Raw genomic sequence first — 14,536 nt, 5'->3', positions numbered from 1 at the left:
TAAGTATCTGAAAATATTGGGTTGCACCAATGAAGTCATTATTAAAAGTCAGAAGAAGTAAAAATTTATTTTTACAATGCACTAGATTTGTTTACTTTTACAATTAATTTGACTGATGTATGTTTTTTGTTTATTTTTAAGATGCGTGGTGGTAAACTGATGATATCTCACACCCGAAAAAGTGACGCAGGCATGTACGTGTGCGTGGGTACCAATATGGTGGGCGACAGAGACAGCGATCCAGCCGAACTGGTGGTGTTTGGTAAACCCTATTGGCTTTTTGGTACTGTGAAAGGGTGCATGAGCACTATGAGATCATTTGTGTGTGCTTGTACTTATGATATTATACTGAAACGTTTCCTGTTAAACTGCTTTCAAACAATTTGTATTGGGAAAAGTCTTCATTTAAATTGAATTGAGTTTGTTTCCGTGTGTTTGCTGGGGCAGAGAGACCTGTGTTCATTCGCCGGCCAGTAAATCAGATTGTACTGGCTGAGGAGACAGTCGACTTCATATGTGAGGTGCACGGAGATCCGGCTCCAACTGTACGATGGAATAGAGATGAGGGAGAACTTCCAAGGGGAAGGTCAGATTCCACTTACCAGCCTTTCTGATATTTTTTGGATCTCAAGTACCAGTTTAATGACATTTTATATGGCAGTTAAATTAGTTAATGGATAATCAGTTTTCTCTTCCCATTATGGTTGAATTAGGAAAGAAGAAAAGTCATTAGAAAAGGCAAATTAGCATCAAACTAACCTTTTAAATAATTGTGTTTCGAGTTACAAAGAGCAAACATGTTTTATTTAATTATGCAACAACATAATCACAGAAACTGTGAAAAACATAATTGTTATTTTTTGAAATAGAAAATGTACAGTAATGAGCCATTCCCCATACATCTTAAGCTCATATGGGAGATGCAAATTCGACTCACTAGCCAATAGTTTGTGATATTTTGGTCTTTCTCCAATATATAGGAACTGTACTTGTATTGGCTAAAAAAAGCTGCCAGGGAGCCTTGCCAAGATTAGGGCTGTGTATCGAAAGATACTGGGGTTGCGATGCAATATGTTGTAATACATTGCGATACTGTAAAGCGAGATGATATATTGGGATATTTCCTATTTTAGAAAAGCTGTCATTAAGAATACACCACCATATGCAAACCTTTGTGGCACGCCCCTATGCAAGTACTTCTTCTCGCTGTTTAAGTTCAAAGATAAAGAATGCTATAGTAAACTCCAAATGAAAACAACTGCCATGAATCTTGCATCATCTTTATTTTAAAAATATTTATATTGCATTTTTGAGAATTGATACGGCATTGCCATACAAATTATCACGGTATGCACATGCATTAATATTTTCTTACACCCCAACCAAGATGGCAACCATCGGGTGATTCTCACGAAATCCAGACTTAGAAGGTGTCTAGCATCAGATTTAGTTAAAAGGCCAGTGAAGCCAATTTTTTTTGCACATATAAGATTAATGTCTGAACTTATTATAACCATTATTTTTGAAGGATTTAAAAAATATTTCCTAAAGAATTATTTACATTTTTTAGATAATCATTATCAAAAATTATCATTACCGCAACATGATATTACATTAAATATATGCATTTACAAACTCATGTTTCGGTAATGAGAACAAAAAAAGTTGTCTAGGTACTATGACAAACAAAATTTTTACTTTTATCTGGAGAGAACAAATAAGGACTGCTTTCCTGGCAGCCATCTTGAGTGTCACAGTCAATTATGTCCCTTCCAACTATTTTTTGAGGGCGATGATTAAAAATTGTTGTGGAGGATGTGAAAATTGATCTTGGAGACATTTATATTCCTTATTATTGTCTCTACATTTACCAATGATCACCAAATACCACATGTTTCTTTACTGTAAATGTTTATAGTATAACATGCACTGAAGCTTTTTATTTTTAGATTTTTTAATTATAAATATTTCCATGTCAAAGAACCCAAATCCAGTCATGGACACATTGCGGTATTGAACTTTTCCCCCTTAAATGTGGAAAAAACAACAAAATTGGTTTGTATGATGTCATTTGAAATCATGTACAAAATAGTACATGAAGAGATGTTTGTAACTGTGTGCTTCTTATTTTGATAGCATTTACTTTTTTATCAAAATGTTTCATGACACCTCATTTCAAGAGAATCACCCAACCGCTTCAACAGACTTTCCATGAATAGTTGTATCTTTATACCAAATAGATTGATGTCTCTTCACTGTTCTTTCAAATGAAACAAAGTGGCATGATATAAAAAGTGTGTTTCATAGGTTGCTTAGAGCACACAAACAAAGATGTGTTGTGTAAATTTACACAAAACCTTTCTCTGTGATGGAAGTATGCCATCAGGACGAAGTGTACTGTAGGAGGAAGGTGTGATTCTGCACGTACACTTCACATTCACGACCGCTGTCTCTTTTCTCTTTTTGGATAAATAGATTTGAGATTCGCAGTGACAATACCCTCCGTCTGATACGGGTGAGAGCGGAGGATGAGGGCACTTACACTTGTGTCACAGAAAACAGCGTGGGCAAAACGGAAGCCGCAGCCGTACTACAGGTCCACGGTAATACACTCATAAATGCATTGTTCTCTGGCTTTAATGTGTGTTTTGACACACCACTGCACGCATGAGATATAAATCAGTAAGAAGCCAGTTGATATTCTTAGCTTTGTGCGTATGTTCGTCATCTCCATTAAACAGAGCTCACCGCAGCCATTTGAACCTGTCAGGTGGAATCAGTTTGATCGGTGCGGAGTCAGATGGAAGCAATTAGCTCTGTTCTAAAATGAACAACTTCAGTACGCACCATACACGAGTCTATACTCCACGATTTGACTTTAGCCTGTTTGTGACAATGCCACACTTACAGAAAAATACACAGATCACAAAATATTAAAGGGATAGTTCACCCAAAAATTAATCTTTTGTCATTATTTACTCAACCTCAAGTTGCTTCAAACCTGAATGCATTTATTTGTTTTGCTGAACACAAAGGATTATATTTGAAATCAAGCGAGAAGCAGAAGCATCACTGAATTTCAAGTCAGTGGTTCTCCAAAACTGTTTGGTTACAAACATTGCTCAAAATATCTTTCATTGTGTTCAGCAGAGCAAATCTTTTGAAAGCTTGGAGCTTCAGATTTCTTACCAGTTTGGTCAATTTTGCATTTATGCTGCAAAAAATAATTTAAGTAAAATAAGAAACACAAAAACTCATACAAAATGCTGGGTTTCAACCCAATGGTGGGTAAAATATGGACCAACCGTATGGTTTAAAGAACCTAGAAAATATTTCTCTCAAACATGGGTTTAATTTTTTGCTCAATATCTTAATTTTCGCTGAGTTCAGCACAGTGCATTTTAGGATTGCATTCTTTGTAAAAAAAAAAAAAAAAAAAACATGAAGTGCTGTCTTATATTTACATTAAGGGCCCTATTTTAATGTTCTAAGCGCATTGTCTAAACAGGGGTGTCCGAATCCACTTTTGCTAATTTAAGGATGGGAAAAATGGTTTATGCCCCATTCTAAAAGAGTTGTTCCTATTCTCATAATGAGTAATGGGTGTGGCGTAACGTGCAATAAACCAATGAGAGTCTCATCTCTCATCCCTTTAAAAGCCAGTTGTGCTGGCGCAAATGCCGATTCCCTAATTAGATGGCAGAATTTGTAAACTAATAAAAATGAAAAGCTAAAAGGAGGAAAAAGCCCCCCAGTTTAAGATTCTTGTTAAAAAATTGTGTTGTTTTCATTTGTCTTGAAATTGTTGTTTTTTTTGTATTAAAAACTTTAAAAGTAAAATTAGCAGGCTTTTAATTGCTGTAAATGTATGAACAGCCTACATGATCTGTGTAATCTCAAATAATAATTTACAAAAACAATTTACAAACATGGGGAGAGCCAAAAACTTTCAGCACTCGGGCAGCGCCATGAGTGTTTTAAAAGCGTTACCTAAAAAGGTTTTCATCTCATCATATCCATGGGTACAAAGTCATCATATAAAATAAATATGTGGGGTAGCATTTAAAATTTTGTTTATTTAAAAATAGATTTTCATTTGTTCAACATTCAGTTACTTACCAGGCTACCAGTGAAGCAGCTCTTTACGCCTTTTAGCGTCTCATAATTAGTCCTCATTTATGTCCAAGAGACTCAAGAATAATCTTCTACATTAACTCCTTTAATTTTTCCTATTTAAAAATGTATTGTGCTGCTGCGCATCCATGTGTGTGATAAGCAAATGCGTGCTGTCCTCTCATTTATAGGCGCATATTACTAATGCGCTCTTTAAATAACAAAAACAATATTGCGCAATTGACTTTACACTTTAGAGCAGGTTTTTGTTGGTCAATGGCGTAGTCTATTTTAGTTCCCTTAAGTTAACAAAGTGCCAACAATGCATCTGAACACATCTCGTTTTCAGACCATGGACGCAAAATTGGGCGCAAATGCATTTGCTATTGCATGCTAACACGCTAATTGCGCCAGGTTGAAACTAACAAAAAACACTTGCGTTGGAGGGCATGATAAGGCCCTTAGGCATTTAGCTTTCATTCAAAGCCACTTAAATGATTAGGAAACAATAAAGACTAGAGATTAGTCATAGGAAGGCAAAAGTACAAAAGGTGCTTATACCAAAATACAAGTTTTCACTATTCCGAAACAAAAGATAGAAGATATAGGGTTTTTAATTGTTTTTTGAATGTTGCAAAATATTTGACCAGAACAAAGTAGCCTTTGAGACAACATACACGGGGTGTGCCTTATGAGTCTTGAAAAGTGGAGCCACTGGCTCTTTGATCACCCCCTGGTGGTTGGCTGCAGTACAAGTCATAAACCCCACCCTCTCCATTCAAACTAACAAAAAGATTTCAAAAAGATGGTTTTGGTCCTTTCAAGTAGTTGTTATCACGCTGATATATGTTCAAGTGTTCAATTTTGTGATAAGTTTCATTTTAGCTAGTCCTGTGAGTGTTTGAGCAGAAGTTTGATACCGCGGCTCTGCCTCTTGCTCCACGAACGATTCCTTCTGTGCATGCATTGGCTCCAAACTGATGTTTTTACGTAACATGGCGGCGATAGGTCGGATATTTTTGGCTTCAATTCATTACAATGGAGGGAGGCGACGTCACGTTGTCCATCTTTTTTTTTTAAGTCTATGAAATACACTCATACACAACCAATGTTGGGCTATAAACAAACCTATGCTGGGTTGTTGTTAACCCAACCATGTGTTCTGTCCAATATTTACCCAGCATTGGTTTAAAAACAACCCAGCAGAATTAAGAGTGTATTTATTTGCTTACACAAAAATGTGGGGTTGTTTCAACTCAAGGTTGGGTAAAATATAAACAATACCAAGCACTGGGTTAAAACAACCCGGCGTAGGTTAATTTAAACCCAGAGCTTGGGTTTGTTCATATTTTACCCAACAATGGGTTGAAACAACCATAATACCATTTTAGTTTGCATGCCTGCAGTATAATTCCCTAAAAATGCCTCTTCTGTAGGCAGCAGGGTTTTGGAATAAAAGTAAGTGAAGCTTTAAGCTTATGTTAAAACCTATGGATTACTGTATCTGACAGCTGATATAGAAAGACTTTGTGCTTTAGCAAACCGACAGAGTGCAGAGGCTGTGTTAATAGAAAGTGACAGCATGCACGCAAGTGTGTGTTTGCATGCACATAGAAACGAAAGAGAGAAAGCTGGACAAAAATCTAACCGACAAAACCCGGGGAGGCAGCTGTATCGGCCCTGATTCAATTCATCCTCCAGTTATTTTGCCAGTCTGAATTAAGATGAGACCAAGCAGCTCTGCCTCTCTGCATGCCCTTTCCACTTCCTCTCTCTCTCTTTCTTTCTCTCGTTCCATTTTCTGACTCTCAGCCATTTCTTGATGTTTCATTTGTGAATTTTCTGTCTCATTTGCCTTGATGTTTTGTTGCCCTTCATCATTTCATCCAGAACAACCGTTCCTTCCTCTTCACGGCATGCTTCCACTGAAGCGGCTCAGTAAGTGACTGTTTTATGTGAACTGCATGGTGGGTACGATGGAAATAGTGCATAGATCCTTGAAAAGGCTTTTAAAGTCATTACTATGATACGGACATCAGGTTTCACTAAGAAAATAGCCCATGAAATATGATGTTTTGATCGTTTGTTTGACTTCACGTTCATAACATTGACACATGAACAAATCAGATTTCCCAAAAGACAGTGAATAGCGGCCGATTTAACTGCATTACATTTTGCTTTGCTATACTTTATGGGCTCAGTTCAGTTTATATGTCTCTTATGTATGCCATGAAATTGGTATTAGTGTGATATAAATGCACACTTTGATAACACTTTGCATTTAATCGGTTTGTATTAGAGCTATAAATCTCATATATGATACAAAAGAAAGGAAAACAAAGTACTTGCCAGTTTTGAACACACATGAGATGCTCCATCTCTCACGCAATTGATGCATATTTCAATTTTGAGTGGAGATTTTCTTCTCTCCACTTTCTATATATCTTCTTTATTACGTACTGATAAGAAAAATTTATAGATTGAATAGTGCATGTAAGTATCTTTAAATAAAAGCATCTGCCAACCCATAAGGTCAATGCTACATTTAAGACAACAACATTATGCATAATATAGCAACTGAAGTGCATTTAGATCACACATAAACAATATAAACAACTCATAATATTGAGTTGCCCCTCCTGGATGAACAACATTTCTTAAGGTTAACCACCTACTTTCTTTCTTAAGCACTTGGATGTGAAAATGCCTGCATAGTAAAAAATGTTACGAAGCTATAGTAACACAGTTTGGTATTCAGCCTGCTAAGTTTCACATCCTGCATGAAGTTATGCGAACACCTGGGTTTATGTGATTGACAGAGCCTGTGGCTGTCAGGGGAACAACGTCTTTTGTGATCATCTCAGCAGATGCTTGCCGACCTCCCGCCTCACGTAACTTTGACATATCGCATGGAGCAAAGCCACAGACTTAATGCACTGAGATTACTGGCTGGCCACACACATCTGCTTTTCTACACACATCAGATCAGTGCACACAATGAGAGTCCATTTGCATGAAAGTTTTCACCAAAATCATTCCCTTGGTCATCTGAAATGTACCCTGTATTAAAAACACACTGTAAAAGTTGGTACATTGCTATTAAATGAATCGTTTATTAAAACCCCATCTAATTTTCTTTCATCTGTATAACATAAAAGTGTCAGGGCTTAGAGAGGGAGACTGAGACTGGATCCAATTGCAGAAAATAAATTTATTAAAATAGAGTCACTGTCCACAAGACTGAGCTTGGGTGAATAATGTAGAAACTAAATCAGAGAGAGAACAGATCCGCAGTGCTTGACTGGGTGAGAGTAGCCGCTGTGCGTAGACAGGGAGAGAGTGCCGCTGTGCGTAGACAGGGAGAGAGAGATCCGCAGTGCTTGACTGGGAGAGAGTTGCCGCTGTGCTTAGACAGGGAGAGAGTTCCAATGGACGAAGGCCAACTGAGGAATCCACCGCTGGGAGACTGGGTGAATGATAGAACTGCCACGGAGAAATTACCCGGACGAGCCGGACCGCGGCTACGGACCCTGCGATGGTACGCTGGACAGCGCCTCTGGCAGCCACGCAGTCGAAGCTGCAGCGGAGAGTGAGATGACAACACTCAGAGATTGCAGAGCAGAGGGTAACCTGGCAGATGGTGACAGCAGAGAGCACAGGTAAAAAGCGGAAAAAACAAAGTAATAAAACAGACTGAACTATGGAAACTGATAGACTATAAAAATAACAAAATAAACGGATGGTTATAATATCACAATACTGGGAACTAGACCGACTAGACAAGACAGGGGATATGGCAAGGCACATACAATGACGAACTCGCAGGGAACAAAAAGCTAAGGACACTAATATAGCAAACCAAACGAGGGGTAAATGATTAGCAGGTGAATGACGCAGGTGTAAGGAATCACGCAGATGAAGAACCCAAGTGACAGACGCGCATGAGCAAAGCTGTAAAACATAAACACAGACAATGAAAACACAGAAACAAAGCAACCAATTAAACTGACGTCCTAACAGTATCCCCCCCCCCAAAACCGCCACCGGGCGGTCCCAGGAGGGGCTCACCCTGTCGCCGACGGAGATCGTTAATCAACTCAGGGTCCAAAATGTCCCGGGCCGGTACCCAACACCTCTCCTCCGGGCCGTATCCCTCCCAGTCCACGAGATACTGAAAACCTCTGCCCCGCCGGCGTGAATCTAATAACCGCTTAACGGAATAAGCAGGAGAACCGTCCACTAGATGAGGGGTGGGGGGGGTGGGAGCAGAGGGGACAGGATTAATACGGGAAAAAAAAACAGGTTTGATCTTGGAAACATGAAAAACCGGGTGAATCCGACCGAATGCTAAAGGCAATCTGAGCTTGACCGCAACCGGACTAATGACCTTAACTATACTGTATGGACCAAGGAAGCGAGGAGCCAGTTTACGTGAAGGCTCTCGGAGAGGCAGATCCTTGGAAGAGAGCCATACTTTCTGCCCACAAATATAGCGAGGGGCGGGTCGCCGGTGCCGGTCGGCCGCGATCTGGGTTCGTCTGGAAGTCTGAATTAAAGCGTTTCTGGCCCTATTCCAGATGCGTTTACAGCGTTGGACGAAGGCCAGAGCAGACGGAACCGCCGCATCGGATTCCTGCGAGGGAAACAAAGGAGGCTGAAAACCCATCGAGGCTTCGAAGGGGGACATGTTAGTGGATGATACAGGTAGGGAATTATGTGCATATTCTACCCACGGAAGCTGTTGGCACCAAGAGTTCGGACATTGAGACGTCAGACAGCGGAGCGTACGACCAAGATCCTGATTAGCCCGTTCACATTGCCCATTGGTCTGAGGGTGATAACCTGAAGACAGGCTGGCAGTGGCACCAATCTGCTTACAGAATTCTTGCCAAAATCGAGAGATAAATTGGGGACCCCTGTCGGATACCACGTCTGTGGGTAAACCATGGAGGCGAAAGACGTGTTCCACTAATATCTGAGACATCGCTTTGGCAGAGGGCAGCTTAGGTAGAGGAATAAAATGAACCGCTTTGGAGAAACGATCCACCACCGTGAGGATGACGGTGTTACCCTTAGAAACTGGTAAGCCGGTGACAAAATCAATGGCTATGTGTGACCAAGGACGGGTGGGTATGGGGAGAGATCTAAGCAGACCAATGGGAGGCTGATGAGACGCTTTATTACGGGCGCACACCTGACAGGCTAAAACGAACTGTCTGACGTCGGAGCCCATAGCGGGCCACCAAAAACGTTGACGGACGGTAGCCAACGTTCTCCGAACTCCCGGATGGCCGAAAAACCTGGACTCGTGACCCCACCGGATGACCTCAGAGCGAAGCGCTGCCGGAACCCAAAGCCGACCCGCCGGGCACCCCTCTGGCACTTCACTCTCTCGACCGGCTTCCCTCACCCGCTGCTCGATGCCCCAACAGAGGGCACCCACCACCCGCCCTTCAGGGAGGATGGTTTCGTCCCTCTCGACGTCAGGGTCACCAAACAAGCGAGAGAGGGCATCAGGCTTAGTATTCTTTGAACCTGGCCGGTACGAGAGAGTAAAGTTAAAACGGTCAAAGAAGAGTGCCCAACGAGCCTGCCGCGATGTCACCCTCTTGGCTGAACGGACATATTCCAAATTCTTGTGGTCCGTCCAAACCAAGAAGGGCTCTGAGGTCCCCTCTAACCAGTGACGCCACTCACCCAGAGCCAATCGAACCGCCAGCAGCTCCCGGTTACCAATGTCGTAGTTTCGTTCAGCAGGGCTCAACCGGTGAGAAAAGAAAGCGCAAGGATGCACCTTTCCGTCCTTCGCAGACCGCTGAGAAAGCACGGCGCCTACCCCGACATCAGAAGCATCTACCTCCACAATAAACTGAGCCTCCGGATCTGGAATAGAAAGAACAGGAGCAGAGATAAACCGGGACTTTAAATTATCAAAGGCCTCCTGAGCGTCATTATTCCAACGGAAACATTCTTTAGTGGAAGTGAGAGCAGTGAGAGGTTTAGCAATCTGACCAAAGTTCCTAATGAATCGCCGATAAAAATTGGCAAAACCCAGAAACCGTTGCAACTCCTTACGAGTGTCGGGGACTGGCCACTCGGCTACCGCCTTAATCTTAGAAGGGTCTGGACGGATCTCACCCGCGGCGATAACGAAACCAAGGAACGAAACCGAATCCCTATGGAACTCGCACTTCTCCGCCTTAACAAAGAGCTGATTTTCAAGGAGACGCCGAAGAACTCTGCGAACGTGCTGAGTGTGTACCTGCATAGACGGGGAAAAGATGAGAATATCATCAATGTACACAAACACAAATTTATTGATCATGTCTCTCAGCACGTCATTAACCAGAGTCTGGAAGACAGAGGGGGCGTTACAAAGACCGAACGGCAAAACGGAATATTCGAAGTGTCCGGAAGGTGTATTAAAAGCTGTCTTCCACTCATCTCCCTCCCTAATGCGCACCAGATGGTAAGCATTGCGCAGATCTAATTTGGTGAAGACGCGCGCTCCCTGCAACAATTCAAAGGCCGACGACATTAAAGGCAGGGGATACCTATTCTTAATGGTAATGTCATTGAGACCTCTGTAATCAATGCATGGACGTAGGGAGCCGTCTTTCTTTTTAACAAAAAAGAAACCTGCCCCCGCAGGGGAAGTGGAGGGACGGATGAGACCGGCACGAAGGGAATCGTTAATATAACGGTCCATGGCCTCTCTCTCGGGACCGGACAAAGAAAAAAGTCTACCCTTAGGCGGAGAAGTGCCTGGGAGGAGATCGATGGCGCAATCATACGACCGGTGGGGAGGAAGGGAGGTGGCCCGGGCTTTATTGAACACCTGATGAAGATCTCCATACTCCGCCGGGACCCCAGTCAAATCGGCTGCTGAAACCTGAGAAACAGAAGAAACAGAACCAGAAGAAGCAGCACCCAGACAAGACACATGACATGACAAAGACCAAGATAAAATAACACTATTACGCCAATCCACGTGAGGATTGTGCTGTGCCAACCAGGCATGACCCAAAATGATGGGCGACAGAGAAGAGCCTAGAAGGTACAGCACAATCTCCTCACGGTGGTTGCCAGAAACAAAAAGACTAACCGGGGGTGTACAGTGAGTGACCTGCGCTGTCTGCTGCCCTTTGAGGGTCCAAACCACGAGAGGAATCTTGAGGGGAACAGCAGGAATGCCCAACGAGCGAGCCAGCTCCTCATCCAAAAAATTACCCTCGGCACCAGAATCGAGAAGGGCCGAGGTGGGATGATCCTTGCCCCCAAAGGACAGAATAACAGGTAGATGAGAGCTAGATACACGGGAGATTTCTTCAGAAGCCACGCCCACCAGGACTCCCGGTCTCACCGGCGGGCTGGATCTTTTAACGGACACCCCTTAGCGAAATGCCCCGGCTTGCCACAGTACAGACAGAGAGAATTTAATAGACGTCGCTCTCTCTCCTTCTGAGAGAGACGCATGCGACCGAGCTGCATGGGTTCAGCCTCCGTGAGTGAAGACAATGAGGTGGGTGTGGTAGAATTAGCAGATTCACTCTGGAGAACCCGATGACGCAGCGTGCGGCGGTGATGGCGAAGAAGCATCCGAGCCTCAACCTTGAGCGCGAGCTCGATGATATCGTCGAGGGAACGAGGCAAATCGTGGGTAGCGATTTCATCCTGGATTTCATAATTGAGGCCGTCTACAAACTGAGCACGTAGAGCTGAGTCATTCCAACCGCACGCTGTGGCCAGAGTCTTGAATCTTATGGAATAATCCGTGACTGAGTGCTTATCCTGAACCAAACGCACCAAACAGGCGGCTGCGGCATCACCCTGTACCGACCGGTCGAACAACTTCTCCATCTCACGCCGAAAGGCATCAAAAGACTGACAGCAGGGCGCACGGGCATCCCAGACCGCAGTGCCCCACTCACGCGCTCGCCCGGTGAGCAGGGTAATACAGAAGGCTACCCGGGTCTGTTCTGTAGCATATCGTCGGGGCTGAAGTGCAAACACTAAAGAACACTGGGAAAGGAATGCCCGGCAGGAGTTGGGATCGCCATCATACGGCGGAGGGCTGGCAGCATGAGGTTCCGCCTCCAGAGGCTGGCGGGGTTGACTGACCTCTCGTCGGACCTGATCGAGCTGAGCGCTAAGCTCAGTGAAGCGAGACGAGAGATCCTCGACTTCACGAGAGGCTGATGTAATCTGTGCCGTGTGCTGACCCAACCAGGCTCCCTGCTGGGCGATGGCAGAACGCACTGACTCGGCATCTGCTGGATCCATTTAGTGGCGAGTTCGTCTGTCAGGGCTTAGAGAGGGAGACTGAGACTGGATCCAATTGCAGAAAATAAATTTATTAAAATAGAGTCACTGTCCACAAGACTGAGCTTGGGTGAATAATGTAGAAACTAAATCAGAGAGAGAACAGATCCGCAGTGCTTGACTGGGAGAGAGTTGCCGCTGTGCTTAGACAGGGAGAGAGTTCCAATGGACGAAGGCCAACTGAGGAATCCACCGCTGGGAGACTGGGTGAATGATAGAACTGCCACGGAGAAATTACCCGGACGAGCCGGACCGCGGCTACGGACCCTGCGATGGTACGCTGGACAGCGCCTCTGGCAGCCACGCAGTCGAAGCTGCAGCGGAGAGTGAGATGACAACACTCAGAGATTGCAGAGCTGAGGGTAACCTGGCAGATGGTGACAGCAGAGAGCACAGGTAAAAAGCGGAAAAAACAAAGTAATAAAACAGACTGAACTATGGAAACTGATAGACTATAAAAATAACAAAATAAACGGATGGTTATAATATCACAATACTGGGAACTAGACCGACTAGACAAGACAGGGGATATGGCAAGGCACATACAATGACGAACTCGCAGGGAACAAAAAGCTAAGGACACTAATATAGCAAACCAAACGAGGGGTAAATGATTAGCAGGTGAATGACGCAGGTGTAAGGAATCACGCAGATGAAGAACCCAAGTGACAGACGCGCATGAGCAAAGCTGTAAAACATAAACACAGACAATGAAAACACAGAAACAAAGCAACCAATTAAACTGACGTCCTAACAAAAAGGGGAATTTAAAGGTGCACTGTGTAGATTTTAAAGGCATCTAGTGGTGAGGTTGCGAATTGCAACCAATGTCTCATGCTGCGTTTACACCAACTGCGTTTGAACAGTTTGAATGCATTTGCGCGTCTAGAGGGAAGTATAGACGCGCGGAAAAAGCAAGCATTTGAAGAGGCATCAGAGGCAAAAATCCGCTTCTTGAGGGAGGGGCAAGTGTATGCGGTTGTCTGTTTGCAAGATGGCTGATGTTGATTGTTCATTTATCGAGATTTACTGGTTTGTATTGGTCACCTTAATATAGAGGGAAAATAAACGGCACGGGTCGATAAACGTCACGTGACTCAAAAGTGAAATGTGTATTACAACTTATCAGGTTGCCCAATGTCCTCACTGACACTCTTCCAAGCAAGGTCCTTTCTATTCCTGTCTCTATAGAAATAAGAACTTGTGTCGTATAGCTCCGGGTGACTGCTTACGGACAATATCAAGCGTTCCTTCATGTTGAATGAGTGACTCCGGGCTGGGCTGCCGCCACAGCAGCAAGCAGGCTCCTGATTGGTTTCACGCGACCCAAAAATCCGCCAAAGTTCAAATTTTTCAACTCGCAAATTCGCGTCAAATGCAAAATGCACATTAAGCACCATTCGCGTGTACCGCACCAGACGCTCAATTTGCGCCATTTGCAAGAACTAGACGCACGAATGAGGCAGAATTGTGTCTACTGCGCCGTGACAAATGCCTCATTCGCGCGGCGAGACCTCCAGATGCGCGTAAGCGTGTCTTAACATTAGCCTCTTTCACACAGTAATTCTAGTAAATTACCATGAATTTACCAGAATGAATTTACCAGTAAATACAAAAATGTGCTGTTCACACATGCAGTGACGTTCCGTCTTTTTACCAGTAAGACATCATTCACACATTAGTATCAAAATACCGGTAAACTCGGAGAGAAAGCGGAAGTTACCTGTGGCGCGCGGCCGCGAGCTCCGTGTCGTATTTGTACACAATGGCGGGTTATGACTTAATATCGTCGGTCCGTATTTTGTTGTTTTCACATCTGTGGCAAACGGTCGCAAAGTTGCTCGTGACCAAACAACATTACGTTAGGCGGCGTCAAACGGAACCTGTGTTTACACATTAGGCTTCACCGAGGGTGTGCTAAGGACGTCGGCAATTTGGCAAACATATGGTAAGCTGTTTTAAACAACTTTGAAGAAATGTGGATGTTTACTTCAGTTGTGCTCGACTTTTAAGCAGCATGGGTGTGGAAACGAACGTAAACAGTGCGGTGGTACACACATCATCTGTTTAAAAACGTTCTGATTGGCCCGAGCTGTCAGCG

The 14,536-nt window shown here is 43.6% G+C and overlaps 1 protein-coding gene across 1 annotated transcript in view; it reads left to right on the top strand.

Annotated features, from left to right (window-relative positions):
• The window catches only part of LOC135771207 (roundabout homolog 2), an 80,135-nt gene that overhangs the window by 31,281 nt on the left and 34,318 nt on the right, over window positions 1-14,536 (top strand). The window contains exons 4-6 of the mRNA XM_065281350.1: window positions 142-262; window positions 448-586; window positions 2,476-2,603. Of these exons, the coding sequence (XP_065137422.1) occupies window positions 142-262; window positions 448-586; window positions 2,476-2,603 (388 nt within the window). The remainder of the gene's footprint in view (window positions 1-141; window positions 263-447; window positions 587-2,475; window positions 2,604-14,536) is intronic.

Source organism: Paramisgurnus dabryanus, chromosome 8 (assembly GCF_030506205.2).
Source record: "Paramisgurnus dabryanus chromosome 8, PD_genome_1.1, whole genome shotgun sequence".
In the NCBI taxonomy this organism is placed as follows: Eukaryota; Metazoa; Chordata; class Actinopteri; order Cypriniformes; family Cobitidae; genus Paramisgurnus; species Paramisgurnus dabryanus.
The sequence above is the reverse complement of the archived record's forward strand: the minus strand, read 5'-3'. Positions and strand labels throughout refer to the sequence as shown.